This window comes from Lolium rigidum, chromosome 2, assembly GCF_022539505.1.
Source record: "Lolium rigidum isolate FL_2022 chromosome 2, APGP_CSIRO_Lrig_0.1, whole genome shotgun sequence".
In the NCBI taxonomy this organism is placed as follows: domain Eukaryota; kingdom Viridiplantae; phylum Streptophyta; class Magnoliopsida; order Poales; family Poaceae; genus Lolium; species Lolium rigidum.
This window is the reverse complement of record NC_061509.1, coordinates 89,464,443-89,479,277: the sequence shown is the minus strand read 5'-3', so window position 1 is coordinate 89,479,277 and position 14,835 is coordinate 89,464,443. Positions and strand designations below refer to the sequence as shown.

General features: G+C 43.0%; 1 protein-coding gene across 1 annotated transcript; it reads right to left on the bottom strand.

Annotated features, from left to right (window-relative positions):
* Nucleotides 1–5,665: 5,665 nt before the first annotated feature.
* LOC124692066 (xaa-Pro dipeptidase) lies at nucleotides 5,666–14,500 on the bottom strand. Its single transcript, XM_047225362.1, has 16 exons — nucleotides 14,348–14,500; nucleotides 14,208–14,257; nucleotides 14,045–14,105; nucleotides 13,586–13,681; nucleotides 13,355–13,504; nucleotides 12,823–12,954; nucleotides 11,918–12,045; nucleotides 11,243–11,285; nucleotides 10,397–10,480; nucleotides 9,451–9,492; nucleotides 9,279–9,349; nucleotides 8,939–8,992; nucleotides 8,728–8,833; nucleotides 8,562–8,630; nucleotides 7,817–7,960; nucleotides 5,666–6,085 (listed from the first exon to the last, which is right to left on the bottom strand). Exons 1-16 carry the CDS (start codon nucleotides 14,483–14,485, stop codon nucleotides 5,939–5,941), a joined length of 1,515 nt encoding a protein of 504 aa, XP_047081318.1. The 5' UTR covers nucleotides 14,486–14,500; the 3' UTR covers nucleotides 5,666–5,938.
* Nucleotides 14,501–14,835: the final 335 nt, after the last annotated feature.

The following is a 14,835-nucleotide window of genomic DNA, read 5'->3' as shown; positions in this document are numbered from 1 at the left end:
AAACGCGGCACGAACAAAACACGTCCCCCAAACGCTCAATCCGGCGCGCTTTGGGGGACGGTTTGGGGGACGCGACTGGAGATGCTCTTAATTCATAAACATTAATCTTCTTTTAGGTGAGCCAATCTCTTTCGCTGTTACTGTCGCACTTTCTTTTAGAAAGGGAAAAGGAGGAACGGGAAACCTTATGTCTTTTTCTTCTCTTTATTTATTTAACTTTTTTTAAGGAGCTCTCTTTGTTAGTGATGAAAAAAATTGCTCTTTCGTACAACATCTCTTAAGGAAGCAAGCAAGAGAAATTATTTGTGCCCATATTCTGAGGTGGCCACTTAGGCCTCAATGAATTAAGATGAAAGAACTGCTGCTTGGTTGCCACCCTGTCTTAGATGGCAATCTGAAAATGAAAACATATCTCTCCTAATTTTCCACTGACGTGTCATTGCTTCTTCTATTCCTTTTCTCATGTAGAACACGTGGCCTGGAGGCCCATTATTTTTTCAAGGATCGTCAAGAAATGTAAGTCACTAGCCAGCTCAATATAAAGCCTGGATGTTAGGCTTGTCACTGGTACAATTCAGCATTACCTACCACAAGTTAAAACATCAATATCATGTCACCATCACTACAGTAGGAAGGTAAACAAATCGAAGTTTAGACAATATATGTCACACTAGGTTCCATTGAGTTATTTGAGTACCAATTTCTTGCTGAGCCTACTGATGTGGAACCAATTCAATTTTCTTCCCTTCATGAATGTGTTATATATATACAAATCATACTTGACGTTTCTGCTCAACTATCCCAGCAATGAATAAGATCCACGACACATCTCACCAATACAGGCTTCAATCTGCGCAATTCATGGAGTGAAATGGACTTGTCATCAGAAATTATCAGTTAACACTTGCCCTCCTCAAAATTAAGTATCATCATCTCAAGTCTCCCTCTACAGTACAGAAAATTTTCGTTAATCATATGGTTCCAAACCACCCTCTGCAAAGTTCCTGTATTTTTCATGTGAAAAAACACGTTTCAAAAAGGACTAAAAATCTACACAAGTGGTCTAAAGGAACATTCTAATTGGAGGCCCCATTTTTGGTAGAGTTGGTAGAGCATGGTATTTGTTCACTTATGAGAAAATGAGAGGTTCGTTAGAGAAGGCACGCTAAGCTACAAGGAAGTTTCAACCATGGAGGCGAAGACCTTGGAAACTTGCTCGCTAGGGGGCCAAAGGGACAGCTGGAGGAAGAAAAGGTGCAGTCGAGTCCAAATTATTACGTCGCGATGCTGATACACTTGCATTTAGGTATTTTCTATGACGTTTCTGTAGCATTATTGCATTCTTAGCAGGCCTCGGATTCGTCTTTTGAAAGAGAACAAAAATCGTTGAAAAATGAGCTGCCTTCACCAAACATGGCGGCAGCCAGGGCAGAGGAGACCCTACTAAGTACTGTTGATTTTCAGGGAAGGCCACATGTTTGTGAGATACAGAAATAGCCACGAGATTGCGTGCACAGCAGTACAAGCTACTGTTGGCCTCACCTCGTTGCATGCAAAAATTGCAGACAATCGGGGAAATGTCTTTGCTCTGAAGAAAATATAGGCCAACGTACGCGGGTACTGCCTAAAATATTGACCAGCTGGAGAGTTTTAGGTCAACTATTTGCTGTTGAATTCAGTTGAGCGTGCAAAATGGAAAGCTGCAGCCATCTCCAACGGTTTGGGTCCGGGGAGTAGGGTTCCACCACAAAGGCAGCATATCATCATTTTGTGCACAGCAAAAATTAGCTCAAGATTATTTATCAGGGTGCCCCCTCACAGTGGCACTGGCATATTCAAAGCGGATTTTCATAACCTTGTCACACATATTCTCAAAAGCTCATATGTGGCAGTTCATGATTCAGGGAGAGGAGTCTCGTAAAGTACGAGACTCAAACTTACCACACTGGGATACAATTCGGTTTGTAGGCCAAAGAAACTCGGTGGTTTAGGCATTCTTCACATTGAGAAATTTGCGAGAGCTCTCCGGTTAAGGTGGCCTTGATTCGAGTGGAGACATCCAACCAAGCTTTTGGGACCTCTTCTACGCCTCCACTACCTCCACTACCATTACCATTAGGAATGGGAAGATCACAAACTTTTGGGACTCCCCTTGGCTCAATGGATTGAAGCCCAAGAACATTGCCCCGCTCATTTATGAGGCATCCACAAGGAAGAAATGGAAGATCAATCAAGCTTTACTTGCCAACGCTTGGGTGGCAAAAATTAGGATGGACACAAATCTCACCGTCCAACACATACATGAGTACATCCACCTTTGGACGCTTCTCCAACGAATCCAACTCGTTCAGCATATTGACAATAGCATAATTTGGAACACCACTTCGAACGGAGAATACTCCTCTACCACGGCCTACAATGCGCAATTCTTTGGCGCCATGACTACCAACATGAACAAGATTGTTTGGAAGGCTTGGGTCCCTCCCAAAATTAAGTTCTTTGCTTGGTTGGCTCTCCAAAATAGGATTTGGACGGCGGACTGTCTCGAGAGGAGGGGTAGGACAAATTGCGGTTTGTGCCCACTATGCAAGCAAACTCAAGAAACGGTGGCTCACCTCTTCTCCCATTATCGCTACTCCAAATGTCTTTGGGGTTTAGTGAAGTGTTGGATTGGCATCCCCTCCATTTGCACCCATGAATGGATGGACGATCTCACCCTTTTGGATTGGTGGGCGAAGATGTTAAAGGACGCAATGGCAAACCGGAAGGCTATGGCATCCCTTACCATGCTCGTTACTTGGACTATTTGGAAGGAGCGAAATGCTAGAGTTTTCAACCACAAGTCCGCCCCCCTACCATCCTACTTGACATCATTAAAGCCTGAGGCTAAACTTTGGGTAGTCGCGGGAGCAAAGTGCTTGAGTTTTGTAATAACGGGAGAGTAATCCTTTTGCGTTTTTTTGGTCCGAAACTTTGTCTTGTCAAGACACTTTCTCCTTAATTAATAATAAATGGTGGCAAATCTTTTGCCCCCACTTTCAAAAAAAAATTAACTGAACACTTGAAAAATGAGCCTGAGTTCTGAAACTTAAACTGTAGCATTCTTTCTAAAAAAAAATCACTCAGCAAATGATCATATTATTTACCAAAAAAATTACATGGGAAATTTCAACTCAATATCTATGTGTGTGAAGCCTGCCTCTACGATACATATATGCCTCCAAATGCTAAGGCTGCACTTCGAAGTTGAAACACGATTGAACTAATCTCTGTACAATTAATGCATTCTTAGAAGACTCTAATAAGAGTACGAGCACAAGCAACCAGCAGCCCCGCCTGGCCGACTTCACGGAAGGCCACATGTTCCGGAGGGCATCTCCAGTGGCGCGACGCATTTTAGCGTTCGCGTGCATCCGTTTGCGTCGACCCTTTTGGTCGAAATCGATCGTGCGTCCGTTTGCGTCGGGGGTGGCTCCAGCGGCACGACGCATTTTTTAGGACGAATCCTTTTTTTTTTAAACATGAAACATAGTTTTACATACTTAAAAAATAAACCTAAAACGCCTACTGCTCCTCGCCGATGTGCTGCTCCTTGCCGTTGTGCTGCTCCTTGTCACTGTCGAGCACGATGAGCTCCGGTACGACCCAAGGCCAGTTGGCATCCGGGGGAGCGTACGCCGGGCGCGCCGCCGCCGGTGCTCGAGGTTGTGGCGGCGGTGGAGGGGCCCAGTACTGCGGCTGTGGCGGCGGTGGAGGCGCCCAGTACTGCGGCTGTGGCGGTGGTTGAGGCGCCCAGGCCTGCGGGTGTGGCGGCGGTGGCGTAGCGGGGCAGCGACGGCTGCACAGGCGCGTCGTGCTCGGAGACGAGGACGGCGACCTTCGCCATCTCGTCGTCCGTCATGTTGTCAGGGAAGTCGAAGTTCCGGCCCTCCGCCAAGGCCTGCTGCCATTCGTGGAAGACGGTCGTCGCTGTCGTCCTTCACCTCCTCGCTATGGTACGCGAGCGCCTCGACGTAGTCGTCGTCATCGTACACGGCGTAGGCTTCGTCGTCGTCATCGGCGTTGTTGTGTTGCGTCTGCTGACGTCGCGTCCGCGCCTGCTGACGACGAGCCGGCGATGCAGGGCCGAAGGGGTAATCCCTGTCGCCCATGAAGCCTGCCCTTCGTCTCATGTCCGTCTCCGTGGACAGGTACGTACGCCAAAGCTCCGAGTCGATGGCGTACGCCGGATCGTCGTGGAGGTCAGCCGGCAGATACCGCCTCCTGCCGGATCTCCGCGGTCCGATCGGGCTCGCGCGCAGTGACCGGAGGGATAGGCACCCGGCGGCAGCCGAGCCGCCGCCCGCTAGCGGCCGCACGCCGGACCAGGCGTCGTCGCACGGCATCCATTGGCCGTGCATGAGCCTCCCCACCGAGACGGGGAGACCTCGAAGTCATTCTTCCCCATGGCGCTGCGGCGGTGGTGGTGGTTGTGGAGGTGTGGGCGAAGGAGCGACGCGGCCGGTGGACTTTTATGGGCGGGCGCGCGCGGGATACTATGTCATTGAAGGCGCCGCAGAAGCCCGGCCCGCCGCCCGCCGGCGCGCGCGCAGAACGAGCAGCCGCGCCATTGATGACGAAGGCTGCGGCGCGTACGCGGAAGCGCCGACCGCTCGAATCGATGCCCTCGATGCGGACTCGCTGCCAGGCGGGCCCGGTGGGAAAGCAAGCGGACACTTTGCGCGTCCGCCGAGCGTCCGCCGAGACGCAAACCTAGCGCATATTTGGGCCAGGTTTGCGTCTCCACGGACGGTCCAGTCACTTTGCGTCGCCCCGCTGGAACAGACCCCAGACACATTTCCGGTCACGGCGGACGCAACCGGACGCTGCCGCTGGAGATGCCCTGGTACGGCAAAAGATCCACGGAATTGGTTGCACAACAATACAAGCTACTGTTCCGTCTAGCCGCTTGCAGTTTGAAGTGCTACCCCTAATTTCAGTTTGTTGCGTGCAAAAAAACTGCAGGTGCAGACAATTGGGGAAATGTCTTTGCTATGAAGAAAACATGGGCAATCTCAGTTGGCAGTGCCTAAAATGTTGACCAACTGGAGAACTTCCGGTCAATTATTTGTTTCTCCTGTAGAATTCAGTTGAGCATGTACGGAGTAGATTGGAAAGTTGCAGCCGCCTCCATCCCATCCGTCTGGGGCCGGCAGGCAAGGCTCCACCAGGAAATAGGCAGCAAAATGCCAACCTCAACAGGTCTTTGGTAGGTGAAGGTCATTTATGGGCCTAATTCTTCAGGTGCGGTTCCATAAATTGGTATGACACTTGATGTACTCTACCTAAACATGTACAGACATATTTTGGAAGTACTGTAACACATAAATAATATAGTACTTCAGGTGCACAAAACAACTGATAACCTACTTATTGTTTCCAGCAAAAAAAGGTACTAGCTTGTAGGCTGAAGCAAGCCTCAGACGACATCAAACCACATTAGTTTTGTGATGACACACAACAAATGCTGCCTCACTTAATCTCATGACAATAGAGTTACTCGTTCTGAACAGAGACGGTTGAACTAACTGCGAGGACATTGAACCTTTCAGTCAACATGTGACTGACCTCACCAGATACAAGTGGAACATATAAAATGCCAATCGGTCATCAAACGCTAGCCAAATAGAAACCAACATGTGAGAGGCTCACAGTTTATTGAAGTACACAATATTTCATATAATTATTGTTGTTATGTTCCGCTTACCTAGGGATGAAAATGGAGCGGAAAAATGCACCAGATGTACAAGTGAACATATAAAATGTCAATCGATCATCAAATGCGAGCCCAACAACCAACATGTGAGACTGTGAGAGGCTCACTGTTTATTTAAGTACCCAATATTTCACATAACTATTGTTCTTATGTTTCGCTCAGTAGCATGCGAAGTGTAAGCGCTCAGGCTTTGGGCAGGCCATTCTCTGTTGTTATCACAGTGGGACGGGAAGCACGTGAAGGCCATGGCGCACCAGCCATTACCGCTTCGACTTCCCAGGTCTCTCGTGGAACGTTTGTCATGTTTTTGCATCCTTGTGCCGTCACATACTGCAATGATACTTATATTGTTAGCATGGAAATAAAGAACTTTTGGTGAAGGTAAATGCAATGTGGATGCTACAGGAAAAATGAATGTTTAATTTGGCTGCTGCACTTAATTTTTACTTGAGAAAGAGCTAACACATCTGCATTAGGACAGGGGCTGGTTGATTTACTCGGAAAACAGCATTGAGCAATCTATAGTTCTTTACCAACGTCAATTCAAACTTCACAGGAGGTGTCAGATTTAATACAGTACAATATATAATAAGCTTGTCAAAATCCACGTCTCACTATGAATGATACAATAGATGTCAAGTGGGAAACAAGATTGGTAGAACCGGTATCAGGGTCTACTCAATCTGTTCCGCGTATTGAGCTCCTCGAGATTCGCTAGAACTAGAAAAGGAGAGATAAAATTGATGCAAAGTTGTCGGGACCTCCCAAACTCAACTACGAGAAATGAAAGAGCATGATCAACTGTCAAGAAAAGAATATTTTCAGTCCAACTTATAATTTCAAGAGTTCCCAAATTTTCAGGATATGGACATATAGTACTAGACGACTGGCCACTATGATGCATATACAGAAAAATATATTAGGATCGGGTAATACGCGTTACTGTGGCTTTATGTTAACCCAACGGTGGTCACACTAATTATTGGAGTTGGGTATGGTTGTGAACAGAGATCTATTAGTGCCTGTTAAAGTGTGAATACACTGGGATGTAAGACTCACTATTGCTACTTAGGGAAACCCAATCACATTTTTGCCTCGTTGGAAAACCTAGTTTGAATCATCTGAGACATCAAGCGGAACTCTATGCACTCGTGATAACCAAATAGTACTTTACTCTTCAATTATCAATCTACCAACAACCAAGCCTTTCAGTCCCAAACAAGTTGGGGTAGGCCAATTATCAATCTACCAATCACCTTTTTTTTCTTTTTAGTGGCATCCATGTGCTAAAATTTCTTGGACGGTTACCAGGGAAAACTACATATAACAGTTCTCTTGGTAACTGGTGTGAAAAGTTCAGACCGGCAAAACAGTTCGGTTCTGAATAATACACCCTCTGGCTCCCTAAAAGCTTTTCCTTTTGGTCATATGCAAAGTCAAACTTTCAAACCATCTTTACAAATATTTTGAATCGATTTCTCAAGTTCACATGTAATTGTGTCTCAAAACGTCTTTCACTGTTTTCTTGTGTGGTTTTAGCAACACATTCAATAGAAAATAAAGGTAAAAGTTATTTGGAGACTGTCAATGTCCAGAACGACAACTATTAAAGAACATGAGGGGGTAGTTAATGATAACCATGTAAATAAAGAATCACTGCCTTCATCCAACACATGGTTCTTGGAGCATTGGGGAGTACTCTACAGAAGTCCCATTTCTACCCCAAAATTAATACATGACACAAGATTATTCAGGATTCAGACTTTCCCTAGCTGAAGTTAAACTCCCACATGGGAAAATATATTTGTATCAAGACTGTTTTCCATGGTAGCGCATACAACTTGTACCATTTAGGTCTATCAACGTACATTGCATCATTTTTTTGTTTCTCGTAACCAAGGTTTTCCAAAAGTGAATGTTAACAGAAGTAATGTGTTTGGCATTATTTCCTACATGCTAGTTAGCAACTGAAGTAGTGATGCACCAATAAAGAGTGTGTTTGCGTAATTCGTTTCTTATGGTGTTTTGTTATGTAGTGGAAAAGAGCAACTAAGACAATACCAGATCACTTTCAATACGAACACCACCAAAGTTTTTGTACTTCTCAATCTCTTGCCAGTTGAAGAACTTTGAGGAAATTGGGTTATCCCTAGCAGGTCTCAGCAAAGCATCAATGAAATAACAGCCTGGCTCAACTGTAATAACCTGCAATGAACATGGGAGCTTAGATATTTAGAAATAACTATCACACACCCTTGTCAACATGGGTGCAGAGACTATGGTACTCCCTCCTGCCCAAATTAACTGGCGCAGCCATATATTATGTCTAGTACAAGTGTACTCCTGAGCTGCGCCAATTAATTTGGGCTGGAAGTACTACTAAAAGGAGGGTTCAGGACCATTTCTTGTTCAGTGACACAAACTATGTTTTCCTACATTTCCCTCCACTTCTAGGGAAGGAAATATACTAAAATAGGAGGAGATACATATTGAAGCAGTTGAGATATATGTTAGAGCACTTTCAAGAGATTCCTTGTAAGTTTATGATCATCAAAACAGAATGGATTAGCCGATTATGTACATCCAAGGACCATTAAGATTATTAGTACAAAAAGCAGAAAGGATCTCAGGGCCTATATGCCTAATTGCCAACAATAAAGTAGTTCGCTTATGAAGTTGAGAAGTTCCATAGATATGAACAAACTCGACAAGCAATTTACCACTTCTCAAACAAATGCGCACAAAATTGACAGAACATTATGTGCTACTAAATCTGCATAAATTAGTCAGGAAGCTAATCACTTACCATGCCTTCTTTAAGTTCTCTTGCGGTCCGCAAGGAGCTCAATCCTGGCTCCTTTGGCCTCTCTAAGCCCTGAGGTTGAAAAGGAAACAATAGTCTCAGTCAAAAGGAGGTAATTATAACATGATTATCAATTAATGTTTGAATATCGGTAAAGTCCATATTTAACCTCAGGGTAGCCTCCGGGATCATGGGTGTCAATTCCAAGCAAGTGCCCAAGACCATGAGGCATGAAAACAGCACCCAACCTCTGTACCATCATATCACCAATATCACTGAAATAAATGGTTACGAGGAACAAAAAATCAGCGTCATCATAGCTTTACATACAATCATGTTGAAGTTCAATAAACACAAATAAGTAGCTCTTGAACACACACCCGTGGATAATATTTTCTTTCTCTAGAGATTCAAGTATTGTCTTTTCGGCCAGCCTGCAAAGTTCAAATGATACTTCAACCATTGAAGATAATGATGGGCAAACAGAGGGAGAAAGAAAATGTGATTTGGCTGGATCAGCATAATACGTTAAGCAAAATGTGCTGAAAACATTCTCCCAAGTAGATTACAGGGATCCAACTGTCAGAGACCAACAGTAAACAATCTTGAGATCAAGCACGTTTATGAGAATATGCACTGAAAACTGCACTCTCTAGGATAACTCTATCGAGGATGTTTACAAGTTGCATGGTTCTATAAGTGAGAACAGAGCATTCTTACTTGTGCATATCGACCCATTTGACTCCAGGCTTCATGTGTGAAATGACAGCATCATGAGCCTTAAGGACAGCCTATAAGATACAGCCAATCTTGCATCAATAAAACATTTCCAGGTTTCAACACACATAAGAGAAGAAAAAACCAAATTCGAATTTTATCACAAGGTACTTACATTGTATATTATTGTCTGGTTGCTGTTGAATTTTCCATTTATCTAAAAAAAAAAGAGGAACTCATTCAGGTGACATTACGTCATTACTAGATAAACGCCATATTAAGATGTGATAAACGAAAGAGCTCTGCAGTTTAAATCGAGGTTTGTTGGAAAGAAAGTTCCAGTCCAGATTCTGTAAGTACATGACACACAACATACAAAGGAATGGAGTGACATCTCTATAAGTTCTGATCCAAGGTCAGCTAAACAATTACTAAATCAACAATGATTCTAACATAGCATTGGACTGAAGTGAAAATGAAAGGATATCTGAGGCCACCCAGATGAGCCTAAACAGTAATAGACAGGGGGGGGGGGATTCAGACAGCTTACTACCAATTATCGGATGACTGATGATACAGAACGCAAAAATTGATAAGCACGGCAGAGGAAAAATGAGCAGCAGGAACGAAAGTATGTTACGAAATTCACTACAAGAGAAAGGGAACAGCAACTAAACTGTCTGCTATATCTATAGAAAGCTACATTTTACGTAATGTCTTGCCAGCTTACAGCTTGTGTACATATATTTACTCAAAGAGCAAGATGCAAGATCCAGGATATACTTTTGGACATATTCTAGGAGTGGCTTCTTTGGACACTGGGACTATGAAAGGACCTTAATTCCGTGCATTTGGTTCAAGACAAAGTGACATGTCAATATTATTTTACTAGGCCTTTCTTATAACAGTGATCTCATAAGGAGAATTCGATTAAAACATAAGCAGAAAAAAAAAACAATGACAGCTGGTAGCAACGATGCATGTAAAACAGTTCATGGCACACACAATAAGCATAGCCCTGTCCTATCGCAATTCTAACAGAAATAACAAAAACGGTACATCTATTGTAGATATTGAAAAAGAGTATCGAAATAGATGTATGAATATGTCGAACTACTTACCGGGTATGAACATGTGATGTCAGAGCCATAGAAACTGTATTCAGCTCCCATGTCCATTAGAGCCATGTCTCCATCATTCAGTGTCTGAAAATATACAAGATAAGTATGTATCGAAGGAGAAAAAGTGAATGCATACAAATATTAAACCTTCCCTGAAAAACGAAGACCCAATATAACGTCAAGACTCTGAATAGCTTAGATTCCTTTTTTGGATTTTGTTTCTTAATATTTTGTTAATTTCCAGTTCATAAATTTGATATTAGTGTTTTCCCTTTACTTTGTTGGTGAAAGCATAATATGTGAGCTGGATACATTCCGATCCTTCAACCTCCAACTACACAAGTTCCATTTAAAATTGTCTAATTCTCACCAGGACCACTACCATTCAATGTTGACATGCACATGGTTCACTGCTAATGAGTCATTATTTCTGCTAACATGATAATGAAAGGTAGCCACATAAAACACCATTTAGTTCACAAAAGTCAAAGGTTATTTGATTAATTCAATAAAATACCAAACCAACCCATGAACCTCTGATCAATATGTATGAACTATGAACACATACATCAAGCAGAGAAAAAAGAACGTTGCTCAAACTTATAATATTTCAAGACCTCATGATACCTAAAAAGTTGTGTAGTAAACAAAAAAATTACTACAACAAAAATTAACGAACAAAGTAGATAAACAAAGCATAGCCTTTTTCAAGTAGTTAGATATTAAAATCAGCCATTAAGAGAGTCAATCTCCATGGACAACTTAATCTAAATTTGGCTTGAGAAAATAAAATCATAACAGAAAGAAGTCAGCTACAGACCATAAAGCATCAAAAAAGAACAATACCCGTTCATTTGGAGCTGCCGCGTGTCCATAGTGAAGAACAGAACTGCAAAATGAGCAGAAGAGTTATAGAATACAAGATAGCCCAACAAACTCAAATACGATGTCTTTGCACATGCGCTGTTTTGAGTCTTGAATCTTGATAGCCAATTCTATCAACTTTCAAGATGACTGAGAGCAGAGTGGTACGCCTATAAAATATGCAGTGAGCCAGTGACGTCACATGGGCCTATTACTTTTAACTAAGAGAGCGTTTCTACAAAACTTTATATAACTGTTTGCTTATTCACATGACTCAACAAATAGTACTGTGTAGTCTACTTAAACAAGTGGACTCGAAAAAAGAGACCTACTGAAATTAGTAGAGAGAGTAGTTTATTCTAACACCAAGAAATCTCTATATATACTAAACAAAATCTGCAACTACCTGAAGTTAATGGTGCTGGACACTCGGAGATATTATTTGAGATTTAACTAGAAAAAGTCCATAAAACTATGGTGGGCACTACATCGTTTTTTGTTATTATCGCATTCACAATTTAGGTACACAAGTGAAAAAGATCCAAAATATTCATTACACCAAAAAGTTATTAAAAGTTTAAAACAATGTAGAGGCATTAAATGGTTCATGGGATAACTTCTTATTTGCTTCACATCAGGCAGAATATGCAAACTCACCTGTTCTCTCCAGTAGCACATATACAGGTGTACGAGCAATGTCGACATGCCCCATACATATAAGCATGATGAAGAAAGATGCTCTCTAACTGAAATTCCTTCATGCCTGGTTTTACCTGTCTCATAACCTTGTAAAGTGCAAGTCAAGAATCAGAAACATTTAATTTGCCTCTTGAAAAGAGTAAGTATTGGTAGTTAGAAATCGTATCATCTAACAGATATCCCATAGGGAATAACTCGACGAATCGGGTGTCTAAAATAGCGATTCATGACATTATCATACTTAGCTTATGAGGTAGGCTGGAATCTGCTGCAACAGGACAGCTCGACTCTTATGTTTGGAATCTCATAATATAATTAAAGGTCAACCCATAGCAACTCTTAAACCCACCCTTGGTTTATACAGTTGATTAGATTGCCATGGCTTGATTCCACAAAATTATGCAGTAACAAGGAACGACATCCAAAACTAAAACAAGCTAGAAAAAAAAATCAATATCCACACATTTTAATAACACTCAAAGCCATCCATAATCATGAATAGGCTACAAATGCAATGAGTGCCCATAATGCTGAAACCATAACAGATGCATGTTTGTGTATCTAGTGTATTTAATAATGCATCATGGTGATGATTAATGCATTCTCACATTTTTCATGAATTGTATGTTAGTTCTCCACAAATTGGTAGGGGAAAGATGGAAGGAAACAAACCACATTTTGGCAGGTACTACAAGCCTACAATATTAGTTGGAAAATGAATAATAACAAAACACACAAGCATCACAAAATATTATATAGCTATATCGTGCAAGTTGTGAATACAAAAACTACAATATCAATGAAATTTTTGCAAATAATACCAATGAAGGTGAAGAAAAATCAACATAGAGAACTTTTTGTACCTCAATATGTGCTTCTGAGCTAACATCAGTAGCATACTGAATGAGAGCAATCTCCATGTCAGATTTGATAACACGACATTCAGTTACGATCGGGTGAAGCGTACTTAAATCCGTGTCAAACTTCTCTATCCCCTAATGTAGACAAAAATGATATGGTAAATTAAAACCCAAATGTACAACATAAAAAAAGGGTTTGGAAGATATCAACTCTTTTTATAGTTATAGGTCTGTATACTACAAAGCACGATATGGATTTTGCTTCAGAACATAACCGAGGTCAAAACAAAGAAAAAAATGATAATGCAATGTTAACATGACAGATTGTGCTTTCCAGTCAAGCTATTCAAAAACTAAGCAGCTGAATTGTTTCATGCTAGCATGGCTAATTTGTGAGAACTAAGAACGAGGATTCATGCTTATTTGAAGTTTGACAAAAAAAAACAGTGGAATTCAATTCTTATTTCAGTCTATGTGCCTAACCTAGCTATGCACTTGTTCCACATTAGACTCAAAATTGCTCTTGTTCACGTACCTCAAAAGTAGCAGGCTTGGAGTAATTTCCGCTGTCACTACTCTTTCCATACAAGAGAAAGAGGAGGGGCTTCCCATGCTCACTGAATTGATCTTGCAAAACCTGTGTGATCTCATCAACATAGTACACTACATCGACCTTGTACCGATCCTGTTCAGGTTTAATGAACAAACTGTGTCAAAACAGAGTGTAGGAGCACAGGAGAATATAGTATTTTAGACTATCAAATACCTTGAAGTGAGATAATGACTTAATTTCACCCATCCAGACAGCGTAGTCAGCAGGCAACCTTGGAGCGAATAAAATCGACTGTCCAGAGGCGATGTCCTTTGTGAACAGTACGGGGATAGGTTAGGCACATAGAATCAAAATAAGCATGAATTCATCATCATAAGCATGTACAGGATGGCTTGCGGTGGTATTATACCAATGATCCATTCTCACACTGCCAAATAAGTACTCGAGAAATTGGCAAATTACTTGGTATTGCACAATCAGAATCACTCGATAGAGGTGCGAGCGTAAATAACATAGCAAGGATTGTGATATGATGAGATGATAGAGGGCAAAGGTAAACTGAAATTGAACTAGTTATTGTGGAGCTGAAGATGAAACTAAGCAATTCAAGGATTATAAAAGGGTGAAACTAGTCTCGCTCGCTGCCACGCAGAGAGAGAGAAGAAAACTTACGACTGCGCCATAGAACCCTGGCTCTCGCACTCCGAAGAGATAGGCGAAGTAGCTCTCCTGCCTGAGAAATCACCAATCGACACTTGAATCAGGCAATCATCAGCCATGAAAACAGTAGAAATGGAAGGGGTAAAAACAGAAGGCACGCAAAAGGGGGCTCCACCTGAAAAGCTCGGCGTGATCGGTACAGTACCGATTCTGCTCCTCGCCGCCCTGCAAAAGGGAAGGATCAACAGATTAAGGGGGTGGGAACCAAAAATCCAAACACGATAGAGAGAGGTTGAGGTGGAGCGCGTGTATGACCTGGAGGAGCGCGAGGCCGCGGAGAGGGCGGGCGGAGGCGGAGAGCTGGGCGCGGAGCGCGGCGACGAGCCGCTCCCGGTTGCCGGCGTGCAGCTCCGCGGGGAACCCCGGTGGAGCGAGAGTGGAGGAGGCTGCCATGCCGCGGACCAGTCCAATCTGCAACGCGGCAAAGCCCTATTGGCGGCCGCTTGACTGCGGAAGCGGGCGGTGCGGGGGCTCCGGCGCACCACTAATGGTGCGCCGCCGCGTGCTCCCACCGCGCGGATGGGCCGCGGCGAGGGCGGCGAGGACGTTGGCTGCGCGGAGGGCCGCGGCGAGGTATGGCGGCTGGATTTGTTTCTTCCCCTGCTTGCTTCTCGCGTGGCTGGTAAATAGGAGCCGATCGAGCGAATTTCCTGGTGGCTTTTGCGTAGTACTAGGACTGAGCTAGAGCTAGCTAACAACGGAATCGATTCGATTTCGTTACGCATCCCGAGTCGGCGTGACAC

Bases quoted from the DNA above. Each gene is read 5' to 3' on its own strand.
- LOC124692066 (XM_047225362.1), bottom strand. From the start codon at position 14,485: ATGGCAGCCTCCTCCACTCTCGCTCCACCGGGGTTCCCCGCGGAGCTG. The intron at 9,493-10,396 runs GTAAGTAGTTCG...TTTTTTTTTTAG, and splicing joins ACATCACATGTTCATACCCG to ATAAATGGAAAATTCAACAG. The intron at 6,086-7,816 runs GTATTGTCTTAG...GTATCATTGCAG, and splicing joins TTCGTATTGAAAGTGATCTG to TATGTGACGGCACAAGGATG.